General features: G+C 33.6%; 1 protein-coding gene across 4 annotated transcripts in view; it reads right to left on the reverse strand.

Moving 5' to 3' along the window:
- Window positions 1–2,434: 2,434 nt before the first annotated feature.
- TUSC3 (tumor suppressor candidate 3) overlaps window positions 2,435–16,900 on the reverse strand; it is a 221,527-nt gene continuing 207,061 nt past the window's right edge. For 2 of the 4 annotated variants that reach the window (XM_040643325.1, XM_040643322.1), the window contains exons 8-11: window positions 15,845–15,919; window positions 12,437–12,527; window positions 8,011–8,073; window positions 2,435–2,915 (exon numbers count right to left, since the gene is read on the reverse strand). In XM_040643325.1, the coding sequence (XP_040499259.1) occupies window positions 8,055–8,073; window positions 12,437–12,527; window positions 15,845–15,919 (185 nt within the window). In that variant the 3' untranslated portion in view covers window positions 2,435–2,915; window positions 8,011–8,054. Of the gene's footprint in view, window positions 2,916–8,010; window positions 8,279–12,436; window positions 12,528–15,844; window positions 15,920–16,900 lie in introns of those variants that run through there. The other 2 variants (XM_040643323.1, XM_040643324.1) reach the window with 2 other exon arrangements.

Genomic DNA, 16,900 nt, shown 5'->3' on the forward strand with positions numbered 1-16,900 from the left:
TATAGAAAAATTCAAAATGACACATACTCCTGAATTGTATAAGGGAACTTGGGGGCTAGCATGAACATACTAGTACCCTTGTAGTGTGACTACTATGCTCCCCCTTTTCCCACTATTAGAAAAAATTCTATTAGAAAAATTATTAGTTTGTCCCAATACAGCTTCTTGCTAGAGTATGAAAAGCCTCTTGTTTTAATATTTTAAATTAAATGTTAACGAGCTCTGAGGAACATTGTCTCCAAAAGTCCATTCAAATGTTTTGTTGCTAGATGCTCTAGTTAATGTTTGCCTTTACCAGTACTTCTTAAAACACAATGTTTACTGTCTTTGATCTCAAAATAATACGTCATGCCTTATTTAGAAATAACTACTCCCTTCACGAACCCTTAGGGAGGTTCTCCTAAATAGCAAGAAAGGGAATACTTGTCGAGCTCTACAGTAATAAGATCTAATCTCCCCAAATCACCATGCTTGCTGAATTAATTGACAAGGGATATTACTTTATACGCAAAAGAAAACTATAGTAAACACACAACACTACTGGGCTTGCTCATGTGAATATCTGATGCAAGGAACAGTATGCTGAGCGAAATGCAACATTTTATTCATCAGATGTTGTTAGAAATTAAACTCTTTTAGATGGAATTTTATGTTAAGATTTTTTCCTCTAAGTAGGAAAACAATTCTTGTTATTCTAACTGAAGACTGTTCAACATATTATCAGTTTTTAAGGGAGCCTTCAGTGTAGTAAATCTGGTTGAAAAGTGACATTGGAGGTACAGCATACCAGATAAGGCTTTTTCAATTTAATTTGTCTGGCAAAGGGAAAAATAGCCTGTATTTCATACGTGATTTTCCATATGCTAAATTGTGAAAGGAAACTATATTTGAACCACTTTTCGTAGTTTTGCCTATAGCACTTTCCAACAACTTGTCTTGAGGCAGTTTATTTCCCTCTAGAATCACTTCCCTCATGCAACAACAGTCTACAGAAAAGTGACAGCTCTCTAGCTATAAAATGCTAAAGAACTGTTTTTGTTGTAGGCATATAATTACTGAGAGGAAATTACATAATACAGGCTACAAAACTTTTACTAATCTAGAATTAGGGAAGTTCTCCTTACCTTGGTCATTGTCTGACTTTGGTCATGACTGAACACTATTAAAGCTTTATAGACAAACTAAATGTATGTCGTTGAATAACAACTTTGAGCCTTAAGGGGACAAACAAAAATAATAAAGATGTGTTTACATGTAAAATTTGGTTTCAGACTCCAGTTGTAATGCCTGTTCTGAATGAACCTTAGAAAATGTAAAAATACTTGATGGATTTCCATTTACAGGTCAAGTGCTACCTAGGGACAGGCATTAAACAAATGATCAGGATCACTTAATGCTTTTCCATAAATGCCATTCCAGTACTAAATTTATCACACTTTGAACAGGAACTAGGGGACTTAATGTGCTTTTTAATAATAGATTTGGGAATATGTGGTAAGGTGAACACAGTTCTGAATTATTATGCAATTTTCATTGAATATCCTGTTTTGACAAGATAACTTATTGCTGGCACACATGGTGCCCTGGAACTTAGCTTCATAAGCCCCTGTAGGATTTTATATTTCCCATTCTTTATTGAATTTCATAAAGGTATAATATATAAATAAATTCAGTAGATGTACACTTGGTTCCTGTTAGAGACTGTACACCTGAAACTCCTAACAAAGTTCTCCATGCTCTATTTAAATCTTAATGAAAATTAGATTAACAAAACCTTTAAAAAAAAAAAAAAGGAAAAAGAAAAAAAAAGTTTATTGAACTGTGTTTTTAAATTCTTCTTTAGCACCACAAAAAATAAAAACTCAGGTTTGAGAGTTCGGAAGCCCAGTTATAAGCTCTGTTTTTCTATTCTTTTTGGCTTTCAGCCTCTAATACTTCTGTGAGCCAGACAAAATTTGTATTTCCTGTCTAATTTACAGGGTTGCTGTAAAGAAAAAAAAAATAACATATGCAAAAGTGCTTTATAAACTAAAAGAGGATACACAAAGATAATAATGTTTAGACTCCTATATTTGGTTTTTAAGAAAGCTTCACTGTGTATAGGATAATTTTTATCTGGATTCAGGAATGAAGTTTTGATGGCAGACTTTTTCCATATAACACACGGGGAAAATGGCCATCATGGCTTAGTTTGGCAGTTACAAGTCTGGATTCCTGGGTGACCCTTCTAAAGTTAGGAATTAATTTTTAGTTCTGGTGTGTTGCTTCCATCACCTGATGCCTTCACGGTTATTAATTTAGTCCTGTTTGCTTTAAAATTTATGTCCTGGGAAAAACCTCCATTTCCTAGGTTAGGCTTCCAAGTTGTAGGCACTGTTCATCCAGCTCCCTGTCTCTTTATCTAATTGTGATTAATAAAAACAAAACATTTGTAACCATACACACATCCTTTATACTGAAATGACAATAAGTATAATTTTTTCAGTATGTGACATATTTTCATGCATATACCTTATCTCTGTACAACCTTAAGGATTCTTTAACATATATTTCATAGTTTTCCCTTACTAACATTGTGGTTTTATTTACTAATGAGTGAACAGTTCTAACACATGAATTTATAATTACATTGTCATTTATTTCAGTCCTATAGCATATACTAAATATAATATGCTTGAAAACACTTCAGTATTTACTTTGTTGTTTCCAATGCTAATATGAAATTTAATCATCCACTTCTATAAATTAAATTCACTAGGAAAACACATTTCAAAAATTATACAAGAATAAGCTAGAATTATCACAATCAACATGGAAATGAACTCAAGAATTCAAACTATATCTCAGGAACACTTTATCTTCACGGAAAACATTCACTTTATGCAAATCCCACTTGGCTTCATTTAATTAAAAAGCTGAAAAAGAAAGAAAATTATATGCTGAAAATAAGGAAAACACAATATGCTTTTAATTCATTCTAAAACAGTACATGTAAATAGCATACAAAAATGTCATAATTATATTAATTCATCCCATTCTAATTTTTTATCAGGGCAATTTCTCTAAACTAGTTCCTGGAATGGGGTCAACACTTGTGGTGAGAATAGGCCAGGGGTGGGAGAGGACGCTGATAAGAACTTGAACTAGCGGTGTTTAAGTTTGGGTAAAATACCCTATTTCTTGTGAGCCACATTCATTGCTGCTTAGAGCAGTAGTTAAACCAGCATTTAAGCTGGCAATGCAAGTAAGAGGAACAAAAAATATGGATTAAAACAAAGATTTGAAGTGGGTCATTTCAATGTCCTAAAAAAAAAAATTTCTTCAATCTATAATTCATTCACTTATATAAAATAACTAAAGGCTTGATGTTTTTAAATGAAATCTATAGCTAAAATAGATTGTACAACCAAAAAGAATGTATATATGAGTCGTGAGTGTCCTCAGATTGAGTACATAAGTATCTGTACACAGATAAAAGTAAAAGGGAGCTATTTTTCTTAACTTCCCTAAGCAAAGTTTTTAATCTATGAACAGAAATAGAAGTTGTAAGGTGGTAAGTCAATTTAAATAACATTTACTAAGTTTCTGCTGATATCTGTACCTTTTTCTAACATGTGCATGTGGCAAGGTTGGTTTTTTGTTTGTTTGTTTTTTGTTTTTTGTCTTGACAATATAACTTTGCAGGACAACCAGAGACAAACCATGTTTTAACCAAATATTGAAACAAAAAAGAAATTAATTGCTGCTATAGTTGGAAAGCCACGTAGTTGGAAAACTGTTAAGTTTTGTAAGTTTAATACCTGGATGTTTAAATCCAAATATCCTAGGAATATATTTCTTTGTCTTTCTGAACCTCGGTTTCCTCATTAGTGAAAAGAATGTTTGTTTGGCTGATCTCCAAAGTTCTTTACAGTGCTCCTATCTTATCAACCTAGTGATCCTAGTGACACTGTGTGCTAAAAGTAAACACGTATTTAAAAATACTTAAAATGTTATATAATAAAAATACAATATATAAATTATAAAATAAAAAGGCTATACAAACTACAATAAGTACTCCATTTCTGAGGAATTATTAAAGGCTAGAAATCACGTGCTGATCCCCCGATGTAACAAGACCTTGCTTCTATTTTTCAAAATAACTAGTTATGACTGAGGTCCTGCAAGGGTAACCATCTTCATGAAGAAGTGTGTCAGCAGTAAGCAGTGGCTGCTGTTCAGTCCACATAACCCTTAACACAGATGGCAGTGCACCGAGACGTGTCCTTTGTAGATGAACTCTGGCATTTTCTGCCTTTAGTTTTAAGCTTCCCCTAAAGATCAAAGCTAACTGAAGAATAAGGGTTAATGACAAAAAGAAAACTTGTTCATAAAATACTTCACACTTAAAGTTGAAAAATTATGACTTAAGGAGACTGAGAATTTGTAGGGTTTATTATTTGAACAACTGGTCTAAAGATTTCTAGCTGTGTGCACTACAGATCATCTTTTACCATCACTAAAAATATTATACCATAAAAGCAGAAACAGTAATATGACCCTCATGATCATTTTATACTTCCTCACTTTTTGGAGCTAGAAAAGTCAAAAGATTCTATGATTTTTAGATGTTGTTAAATTCACAAAATAAAAGGATCTCTGTATCTTCTTATTAAAAAAATTAAGAATCCTTAGTTACCGCACTACTGGTTCACGCTAGGGATTTTTCAAAAATACTTATTTTTTAAAACTGTTAAAACAATCTTTAGTTTATATTTTATTATGCAATGATAAATATATATTTTATCTAGAACTGATCCTATTGTCTTACAATAAAGAATATGTTTAACAGACTACTTCCTGTTCTTTTATATTTAAAATCTTTTTCATAAAAAGTTAAAAACTTTATAAGTGTGTGTTCAAGACATTGGAAAGATTGAAGTGTGTCAAAAATGTTTTGTTAAAATCTTTCTTAGAAAAGCATAAACTATTGTTCTCTAGGTAATCATTCAGTATTAATACTAAACATCCAAGGTCCATTCCAGTATGAATGTTTTATATGGATTTCATCACTCGAGATTAGTCCCTCATTCCTATCTGTCAGGTTCTGACATGATTTTTTCTTTTCACATTTACCTGTCTAGTAATTTTGATGTATAATGTTAACAGTTCTCCAATATTTATGTTTCTAATAGTGCTTGGATAGCATCTTTCCTAGTAATGCTTATTGTAAAAATGTATGAAAACACTTTTATAACATGAAAACTGTTGAATACCAAAAACCAAATGTACTCCTCTTACTTGGAATGTATTTTTCAGTGTTGTGGTTGGGTTCCTCAGAGAGGGAGCAGCTGCCTTGGGTGCCACCATCAACTTCTGTCTGGACTCCCCTCTACCCTCTGTCATGAATGATTCTCTTCACAGGCCATGGTAGCATGTACATGTGTAATACTACTGGAACTAGCTTAATTTGAAGTAAATGTATGTATGGTCAACTGACTCACGTAGCAATAGAAGATGGAGGCTACATGGCAAGTCTAGAGAATTATACACAGAAAGATTAGAGAGCAGACTAGAACCAGCATGAATACGCCCTAGAAACTCCCACTTTTTCTAGCTTGATGGGATGCAACTATTCCCTTCTGGTCCGTGTAATTTGATTACTGCTTAAAGTACATCAGGGATGCAGAGGGGCACTGTGTATACAAAGAAGGAACGGGATGAAGATCTTCAAAAACCTGCAAGTTTGGTTCTTTCCTAATTACTCCCTCATACTAACAAACACTCAGCATTTACATAAAACTGCAGTCCTTGACTTGCAGAGAAGTGATGTTTCAGAAGTCTGTAGCAAGGTTATTATTTGAAATTCCAAGTAAGTTTTTCTAGAGAAACATTATTTAAAATGGTAGTTATTTCCTCCAACTTGAGCCAAAAAGTGTCTCAATCAGTATGCAGCAAAGATTTACTGCCCATGTCTGTGTACAATTGTGTATAGAGGGTGTTGTAAGGCACGTAATGACTGCAAGTCATGGCCATTAGGTTTCTTTCCTAGAGGAGAGTAAGACCTGGACACAATTAAGTATAACACAGACATACTTGATATAATGGCAAGCCCAAGTGTTTGTTAGAGGAATTGAAACACAAGCAAACAAAGCAAACTCTGACTTTGAAAACAAGTTAAATAAAGGGACAGTAGCCTAGGCTACAGGAGCTGAGTGAAAAAAGGTGCCCAAGAATGAAAATTATTAGTACATGTTTAGTACAGGGAGTATGTTCAGTATGAGGAGTCCATACGCTTTCTGTAAAAGGCCTAGAAGTGAATACATACTGTGGGCTATAAGTCTCTGTTGAAACCACTCAACTAAGCCATTGTAGAATGAGAAAAGACCTCTGGATTTGGTTACTGGAGACCCATATTGTATGTAAAGTATGTTTATTTCTTCTTTCTTCCTGTTAAAAGTCTAAAGAGGCATCAAATAGTGGCTTGCATTTTGTTTTTACTTAAACTAATTATCTGTTGGTATTTTTAAAAAAGTGTGTGTACACAGTGCTCTTGAATGCATGAATTCTGTCCAACTGGGAGCTGCTTAAATTCTCCGAGCACTTCATCTGGACAGAATTTTCTTGTGTACTGTACTTTCTATTCTCAAACTGGGGAAGAGTCAGGGAGACCTAATGGTGATATGACACTCTGTCTTATAGAAATCATTTATGTGATTAAGGGGCAGTTGATCAGATTTCATTTTGGTATTGAAAAGAAAGTGTGGAAGGGAGGAAAAGCCTTGCTTCTTTACTCAGCATGGATCGTCCACTAGTTGAATTGTTCAATTGGCCTTGCAGTTAGTGGCACTCAATGATTCACTGTTCTTAGGGTTTTCTTAACCTTTACTTTATATTCATAAATGGTCTAAGGGGATGCAAGTACATTATGGCTGTTAGCCAGTCCTCTTTAGCCTGAAGATTACTGAACCCAGGAAAATTTTAAGTCTGAAGTCAACAATCCAAAAAAGGCCTAGAGAAATTGAAGACTTCATCAGGAGAAGGGAATGAGATCTTTGGGTATGGAAACTTTTCTGTATCTGTGGTTACACACGGCAACAGCTGTCAGGTCTCATTACTGCTAAGGCCACTTCTCTACACAGCCTAAACTGAGGGACTTACTAAAGCTTTCATAGCATGGTTATTAGTAATTAGGCATGATCAGGAAGGTGGATACTATGTCTGGAGGAAAAAGAATAATAAAGCTAGTGTGTGGAATAAGGTTGAGGGATAGGTGAAGAAGAAAGTCTTAGTTCACAGGAGTCTTTTAGATTCTGTTTTCAATGGGTTGCTGAATGGTGGAGTTTCTGTCAGAGTAAGAAAGTTGTATTGTCAAGATGGAACTCACCCTCTAGAGCTATTTTTGTGTATGTTCAGACTAGGTGTTGTGAGGTTGGAGGGGTTGGAATGAGCAGTACAACACGTAAAAGGAAAACAAAAACAAAAAAACCGACTTTTCTACAGAAATTATTTTATATAGTTTCCTGGTATCTATTTCTGAAATTATCAAATGCTGAAAAAAAATCTTAGTACATACTTTTAAAAGACTTGTATTTTGTTTTATCATCTTGGAAATTAAAATTTATACTGTTAGGGGAAAAAGACGGGACTACATTTGTCCTAGGCAGAATGAAATGTATTTGTCATTTTAGTTCTGCTTTCCTCCCTAAAATAATAAGAGAGAAGTAACTAAATGAAATTATATATTGTTTATGGAGTGGAGTGCATATGTATACATGGGAGTATTTAAAAAACCTGTCAAATGCTTAATTCCATGGGTCAAAGTCTATTGCAGACATCTGTCTCCCAGGGCTTATCTCTAAAGCATAATACAACAGCCTAAGACTGGAATGTAGGGTCTCACAGTTAGAAGTTACCTTGTATCTGTAAAACAACAGTTTGCTACAACTTGTCTTACATATGAGAGAAATATTATGGTCTTTATTTGAAAGATGAGGAAAACTGAGGCTCAGAGAAGATTAAAAGACTTGCCTGAGGTTATAGTTTTAAAGTGCCATGGTCCAAATCACATCTTCTCACTCAAAGTCCAGATCACTTTCCAATACACCACAGTGAAATACAACAATATGGAAAAAATAGTCCTTAAGATTCAATTTCCATTTGCAAAATATTATTACAAGATTTAGCACTGTATTCTTTATCTAGATAAGATAGGGGCCAGACAATGGTGCCTTTAGAGCATTGCAGCTCTTCTCCGAATCCTCTCTAAATCTTCGGTCCTTTATGTCATTCTTCAAAGCTAGAACTCAGCAGGAGAAAGACAATCCCAGTGAAATTCTTATCAGTGATATGTATTGTGGGTTGATCACCACAGCATTTCGATATTATTTTTCTATTTGTACAGCTCAAGAGTATACTTAATATCTTCTCTACAGATGAAAGATCTACATGTAAGATCTAGAAATGAATGTGAAATTGCTATACTGTATACCCTGCGATTTTTTTTGCCTTGCTAGGCTTGTTCACTATCACACTTTTCTCAAAATTCATGAATGTCTCTCATTTCTAGCTGTTATTCTGTACTTTCCATTACTGAATGTCATTCCATTTTTTTTTACTATCTCTCAAAATAGCCAAAGACATCAGAAATTAAAAGTATTTTTTTAAAGACGATAGAAAATAGTTTCTATGTCCATTATAAGCTTAATTAAAATATATTTTTATTATTTGATGCCAGCCAGCTAAGAATCAATCTGATTTTGCAATAAGTATCTTTATAGCTCAGGTTTCTGGAATAATTCTCTTTCCACACACCACACATCCCTTTGGGTATGTGGAATAACCTGACAACTCCATGAGGTGTCATTTGATGTGAATTCCATCTTCTGGAGTTCTACAATGTGGCAAACCAGTACTCTTCTTTTCACTGTGTCTATCTTAATGGTTCCTGTTGCATTTAAATAATAAATAAAAAATGTTTTTGAGTTAAATAGTCAATTAATATGAGCACCTACTATGCGCACAGCACTTTGGAAATACAAAAAGGTATCTTCAAAGACTCTTCTCTAAAATATCTCACAATATTACAGAATGAAAATGACTTTAATACATAAAACACTTACGTATGAATGCTTATGAACAATGTAATGAAGTAAAGTGCTGAACAAAAATGTAATGAAGATGCTGAAGTTGAAGGGCTTGTACAGGTTAAGGAGGTGAAGTAAATATCTACTGAGAACCTCCCTACATTTCAGGCATTACAAAGCGATCAGATAATTTATCCTCACAGAATCTGAGACAGGTGTTATACCAAGTTTACAAATGAAGAAAGAAGCTCAACAAAGTTAAAGATCTTGGCAAAAGACAGCGAAATAACATGAGACAAACCTAACAACTGAGCCTGTCTGCAACCCCATAAATAAACTAAAACACGATTTTCGAAGTGAAGAAAAATGAGACCCAGAACTTAAGTAACTAATTCCAAGTCCCAAAGTTAGTGGAGAGGATCTAAGATTCAAACTCAGACTTGTGTGACTGCAGAGCTAGAGTTCTTAATTACAAAATTGTATACTGAACTTGAACTCAACTCTTCTGACTGTAAATCTTATTTTTCCATTCTGCTACTCTGTCTTGCTAAGACAACCAAATCAACTAAAGAGTTTTATAAATAGGAAGCAAAGTGATAGAATTAATAGAGAAATGTTTCATGTTATTTTTTATTATTATTTTTTACTAAAGTAGAGACATGGGTCAGAAGTACTTTTACAGAAATTTTTTGAATTTTTGTAGGTCAAGTGCATCAGTGGGAAAAAAAAACAAGAAATTACCCCTAAGTAAAGACTATCGTGTATTGCTACTAGCTCTTTGCTTTTCTTTGAAAATGGGACAAACCTAAAGTTAAGTCAATCTTTATTTAATACACAAAATGAAAGCAGTGCTACCACTGGAATAAAGTTTCTTTTTTGAACTATGGCTCAGATTGGTAATTACACCAAATTTTTAATAATCTTGATATTTCACTGGTAGTTTCAAGGGACTCGGGAGCCCAATTAAGTTCATCAAAAGGTTCAGGGACAATCTGTTCTTCACTCAACTGAATCATGCAAATATAAAAGTTACTTAATCATCAGTGTAAAGAAAATCCTACTTAGAAAAGTAAATTAAATGAGTTTGAAATATTTACAGCTATCTGAATTAAGGATAATAAAGCATCTAACATTTATTGAGTAATTAATACTATGTGTTATTTACCACGTACTTGGCGATGTGATAAGTAACTTACATGCATTCTCTCATGTGATACTTATAATAGTCAAATGAAGTATGTAATTTTTTTTTTCCATTTACAAATGAAAAACCAGTGTTTAGAAGAAGCAAGTAACTTGTCCAAGGTCACACAGTAACAGATCAGGAGGGGTCTGTTTTGTTTTGTTTTTAGATCAGGAATTTAAATCCAGCAAGTTCGCTTATTGAAACCTAAGAGAGAATCTGGGAGAATTCAGTGATGGCACGAAACCTATTGACACTGTAGGAAAAGCACCCTTAAAACTAAAATGTGGGAGAGATTTAAGGAAATAGGATAAATATTTCAAGCAGACATTTATCCCTTTCAATAGTTACAAAGATCAACAAAAATAATAGTATGAAGTACTGAGAAAATATAACGTAGAACATAAATGTTTAAGGTTTTGTGAGGCTTAAGATTAAAATAAAAATAAAACACATAAAGATCATCACACAGAAGAAATTAAAGGCTGTAGATTAAACAGAATTAAAAATTCTGAGAAATAAAAATTTAGAACTATGTCCAAGACCTTTAAACTATCAGTAGTATTTCTTGATACAAAAGTTATAATTCACAGAAATTTAAAAGGAAGAAATCGAAGGCCACAAAAGGCTAAGGCATTACACCCAAGAAAGTACTTCGGCACTGGAGCTGAAGTCCCTGGCTACAGGTGATTTTTAAATTAGTATATGGTATTATGTTCCCATGTGCATTTTCACTAAGGGATAGCTCAACAGTTTTATCCAAAGTACAGGTATTATCTAAAGCCGGCAGAAGGGGGAAGTTTTTTCAATCTTTTTAAAGGAAAAAATGTGTTTGTCCTTGCAGTTCATTTCAAAGTCAAGGATATGGTCTTGGACGAGAAACTATTCTTCTTTCCTTTTGCAAGCCTACTTCAGTGTATGTCTGCTGCAAATGATTGCACTAACTTAGCTCTTGGTCCCCGGGGTTAATAGTAGAGCCTAATTCTCTGTAAAGACAGATATCCACAAATGTCTTGTCAGAAGTACTCAGGCCAGCACATGCCTTCTGGAATGTTTTGCATGTTTTCCCTTTCCTATAATGATGGTGTCCTATATCTCATTCTCTCATTCCTTACAAACTGCCTTTATCTGAGATGAGCAAAGCTGATTTTTTCTCTTTTAATCAAATGCTCTAATGATTGTGCCACAGAAACACACTTCTGGGAATGCAAACCATTTGAGAATGTGGTGCTATGTTACATTCATAATTGACCACGCTTCTCGGGCACAATAATTCCGTGGGAAGAGATATCTTTTTCTTTACCAATATCTCACATTTCCACTTCTCAGAATTATTTCTCTCTCCCACTCTTTCATTTATTACCTCCCTCACTCTTGCTTGTGCTATCATCTTTACTTTTTCTCCAGTAAACTAGTCGTATAGATGTGTATTTCCCCCCTGTTCTGTCAGGTTTTTAGGATTTAGCTCAGGATTTATCCAAATCTCTGACGTGTAATCTCTGCAGACCTTTTAGCAGCACTTGCTTTTGATGTTTATCATCTATTTATTACATTCACAAGACAACTGATTAAAATTTCTGAGAAAATAAAAAGTAATTTAAAAGGAAAATGATGCAGTGCAAAAATAATTATAATAAAAACCCAAGCAAGATCTACCACAACTAAGGTAACTTTAGCATAAATCCATGTGCTAGACTAATTAAAGTAGAAAACTTGTCAAACGTAAAATTCGTATTTTGGGGGGTGCATACTGATTCCCTGTATTTTGTTAGTTCTGAGAGATGCATTTATGTAAATGTCATGGGAGGAAACCTATATCCTATATAAACCTGACGAAGCCAAAGAATTTGAATGTGAATGATTGGATGGACAGACAAAACAAGAGAAAAAGAAATGTGATGAATTCCACAAAGCTAAAACCCACCGTATTATACGTACATATATAATACATATGTTATATGTATCTGTAAAATGAAACTCCACTCTGCCTGTAAGGCCCTGTGCCTTATAGGTCCTGTGCAAAGTCTGAGCTGAACGCATGGCAGGTGCTCAAAGACTTGATTAACTGAGTTTAAAATCACTTGGCAAACGAGTTAGCTACTTCATATTAGCCTTTAAATATACATTAACCAATGATATCGTTTATTAGTTAAAAATAAAAACATTCACATTAGTATAATGATATTACCTATAAGGATAGCCGTGGTATTTGGAACGAAATATTGAAAGTAGAAAACTGAAGAAGAAGACCACCAGGCCTAATCCCACTAGGCAAATTACTAGAAAGACACAGAAAATGCCATTAGTGTCTAGATACATGGAACCCAAATGCATATGTTTTTTAAATGCATTCAATTAATAACAGTATACTTACATTTCAATAGTTCATGGCACATACAGGCACAACAAACCAGATAATCCAAAATACAATGTATTCATTATTTTCCACATTCTTCTCAATGAAAATGTACTATTTGGGGTATGAAAACAACAAAAGTGACTGATCTAAGTCTTCTGGTGCTTTTCTTCTCTTACAGAGTTCCTACAAATACTAAAATGCCTCAGAGGGATCAAAACAAAATATGTGATAAACCACAAACAAGATTATCAGCCCCTGCCTTATAAAGCAATGGCTATATCAGCATAGACATTTGCATTATTAGAATACTAAATAGAATTTTATTCTTTTCAGATGCCATGCAATATTTACAAAGAAATGTCATTTTAGATTATGGGCTAGATTATTGCTTTGGTAAAAGTCTGTTACTTAGAAATAGTCATCCTAGTGTATAAAAAGCTAGGAATAAAACCTTTGGGAGTGAAGTAATATGGATTCTGGAGAGCCAAAGGGGGGAAAATCCCCCCACAGAGTAAATAATTGTGTCAAAGTGCTGTTAATTTCTTTTAACAAACGAACAGAAGGCCAATATTAGAGTAGAATGTGCTATGGTCTAGGTTTTCAGTATCCCTTTATCCCAGGCAAGTTAACAAGAGGGAAAATACTTTTTTGTTTTGTTTTCCTTTTTGTTATGGTTAGGAAGATTTTACTCTAAAGTCAAAGAGTAATAAGTATATGTAATACCTACAATGGAAATACATATGCAAATAAATAGAGTATTTAAACAAGATTTATTACTATTAGTAAAATATATGCTTATAAAATGCTTAAAAATCTGAGCCAATTAAATGCAGATATGTTTGGAATAAAGAAAAACAAATGTATTTAAGGAACTGAAATGGACTTAAATCTGTGCCATAAATAAGTAGAAAATAGAGTTAATTCTTAATACAAGCAAGCATTTAAGAATAAAACATTTGGACAATACTTGTATCCTTTCATTAGTTTCAGAGAATTCTTTAAAAAATACTGAAAATACCTGAAATAATTAGAAAGAAGAGAAAAGAAATGAAACACACTAAGGCACAGGAACACAAGGAAAAGTCAGCAGTTCGATATACTTCCATAATGATGAAATACATTCAAAAAATCCTTCTAGCAGGTCTGAGACCAGGTTTAATTACAATCCTGGAAATCAAGGAGTGGATAAGTTATGAGACTGTCAAAAAATGGTCTAGAAATCTGTCAGTTTTCTTTCAACTCTGTAGGAATATCATTCTTTCTTTCAGTTTTGAGTAGAAATTGTTGAAAGTCATAAGTGCTTAACAACATTCAATTGTAGCCTCTGTGACATTCCATCTCAGACAAAATTCATGCAGTTGAACTTCAAATGAATATTGGCAGAAAATAAAGTAAAAAAGTAGGTGGCTGAATATCCCAAAATGAAAAACACCTTTTTAAAAATGTGTAGACTATCCAAGTATGGCAGACACCAGGCACGAGATACAATAATAATAGCATCCCTTCTTACAACATTACTAAACTTAGAATTAATTACCTAATGCTTTATTTTACACAGTTGGTATTTTTATCAAACACTTCATCCTTTCTTGTTTTAAATTTTCAGAAGCTAAATAAAACGCTTTTACTCCCTTTGCCACTTTGGTTGTGCTCAGTGGGAAAGGAAGCTCAAAGTATATGATCAGGTAAAACAATGTATTTACTTGATTCTGTGCAGTGGAACAAAACAGTGCTACTCAAGGGAGCAGCGGAACTGCGAGAGTAGTAGTGAGGAGTGAACCACTGCAGCCCATACAAGGTAACATACTTGTAAGAAAATGCTGTGATGACACAGAATCATTCTGAACCGAGCAATAATAATCACAGTAGTTGTATTATATATCAAAAAGGAGTAATTGTAAAATATATTTCCCATGTCTCCTTCTTTCTCTCTCACTACACATGAATAAATAATTTGACAGTGCTGGGCATTGGGAGTGATATGTAGAGAAATATCTACCAAGACGGAAGCTGGAAGTAGTGATTTGGTAAACTCAGTATCACAGATATTGTAAGATAAAACATTTATGTATTTATTACTATTACTTAGCTTACTAAGGATATATAATAAATAATCACAGAAGAATTTGTCTTCATAGACATTGTCAATTCCAAGAGCATATTGTTTATTCAAAAGATGTATCATAAGATGAAATTCTGCACAATGCTTAACTAAAAGTAATGCATTAGATTCTTTTGTAGTTTCTTTACAATGGTGTATAGATACCATCATGGGAAAACAAAGGACAGACTAAACTGTATATTATATCCAAAATATTCTAACACATGAGATAACTATTTAGAAATCACTAACATTTATTTATATAGTCACCACAGCTAATACTTCCAAGAAGAAAACAAGTCTGGATTTTTATTTTAAACTTCTTAATAAATTGTCTTTCTCAGACACCTATGCTGCTCAAACATAAATTCTGAGTTTAAAAAGTTTCCAGAAATGCAAAGCATACTGGGAAAGGGTAGATTTTTCTCCTGTGTTCTTCCCTTGTCTTGTCAAGATCTATTACTTCATAAAAATGAATTTTTTTCTACACCCCCCCCCCCAAAAAAGGAATAGTTTCAGGATAAAATGTAGTTAACTTGCTTAGAAACATAATGCTGGAAATCCGTGGAGTTGTAAATCTTGGAATACCACTGGAAAAGGCAAAGAGCCTGGAAAAGACACTATCAACAGATAACTCCTTTTCCAATGTTGATCAAAAGAAGTTTGGAGGTAGTCAGAAGACATTATATTTCAGTGTACAAAACCTATCTGAAAACTGTGAGTCCTTGAATGTACACCTGATTCTTGTGGCATAAGGAACACAGCATTTGCCAATAAAATCTCTGAAGACTCTGACCACAGAATTTTGTGTCTCCCTGTCATGTGGACATGATTGTGGAGACATGAAGCTGTAGACATGGGTGAGAGCACCCCTGACCAGGGTTGACAGCTTGCCTTTATATATGCAATTCCACAGAAAATCACCCAACCCCATTTTGGAAGAAATATATTTTTAAGTATTTGTACACCCACATCCAAAAAATAGAAAAAAAGTAAAACAAAAACAAACTGCAACCTTTCCCATAGCAGAGCATTTCTTCAGAAATTTATGCTTAAGGACTTTTATATATTTCCCATTTTACTTAAATGAATCTTAAGACTAAAACAAAACTACAAAAATAGCAACACAGACTTACTCCGTCTTTTTCCAACATCTCCCTTGGATGTTGCTGCTTCATTTAGAAGAACCATCCCCATGGTGATAGCAGCATCTATAGTAGTTGTCAAGGAAACAGTAGAGATACATGCGAATAAAATCTATTAATTTTTCTGGCTCTGAACACTGTGTGTTCTGCTCCAGAACGGGTGCGTTACAGCTGCACACACAGCTAGATATGATTTAACTCTCTCCATCTAACACAAAATTACCATTCTTCGTTTGTTTGAATAAGCCTTAATTTTCAAAATAACATGAAACTGAGATTTTTGAAGGTCTAACTTTAAATGTTAAGTTCCAGGACTTTCATTTTCTTAGCACATAGGAATCATATGGATTCCCATAATCAGTTATACCGTTTCACATTATAGATGAAGATAGGTACTAGTTCCAGTCATGGGGAAAAATTTCATCGGCAATCATAGAAAATCAGAATATATTTACAATGATTTTTTTCTTCAGGGCTTGTGTGCATAGCTTTCTTTTTCTTGGCTTCTATTTCATGTGTTGTTTCATAGATTACCTTGTTTATAGAAATATTTATTAAGGTCTGGTATTGTGTCACTTGGAAATTTTTGTTACCAATTACGAGTCTTACAAAAGCAACAAGCACATTATAATAAAATGCTCTCACAAATTTAGCAGGATCTTAATGTAGTTAAATCGACATTTTAAGAATGAACACAGAATTCTGTAATGTCTGCTTGCAGCAGGATGAATATCTTCATACCATACTGAAAGATGCCAGAGATTAAGAAAATGATAGGAGCTTTTCACTTTTATAAGAACATTTTTTGCCATGTTATTAAAACATGTTTGACATGGACTAATGTTAAGATTTAAGAACTCATCAGTTCTGGAACACATTTATTATGTATTCTCCCCAAATGACAGATTGAAAAATGAAGAGAAAACTAAAATAATTTTAGCCCAGAAATTCCTCAATTTGTTCAACTTTATTATGGCCTCTGTATTCATTTCTACTCTAGATATGTACAACCAGCATCGGTAAGTCTGCCGTACAGGCTAAATCTAA

The sequence above is a fragment of the Ursus maritimus genome, unplaced genomic scaffold (assembly GCF_017311325.1).
Source record: "Ursus maritimus isolate PB19 unplaced genomic scaffold, ASM1731132v1 scaffold_28, whole genome shotgun sequence".
Lineage (NCBI taxonomy): Eukaryota > Metazoa > Chordata > Mammalia > Carnivora > Ursidae > Ursus > Ursus maritimus.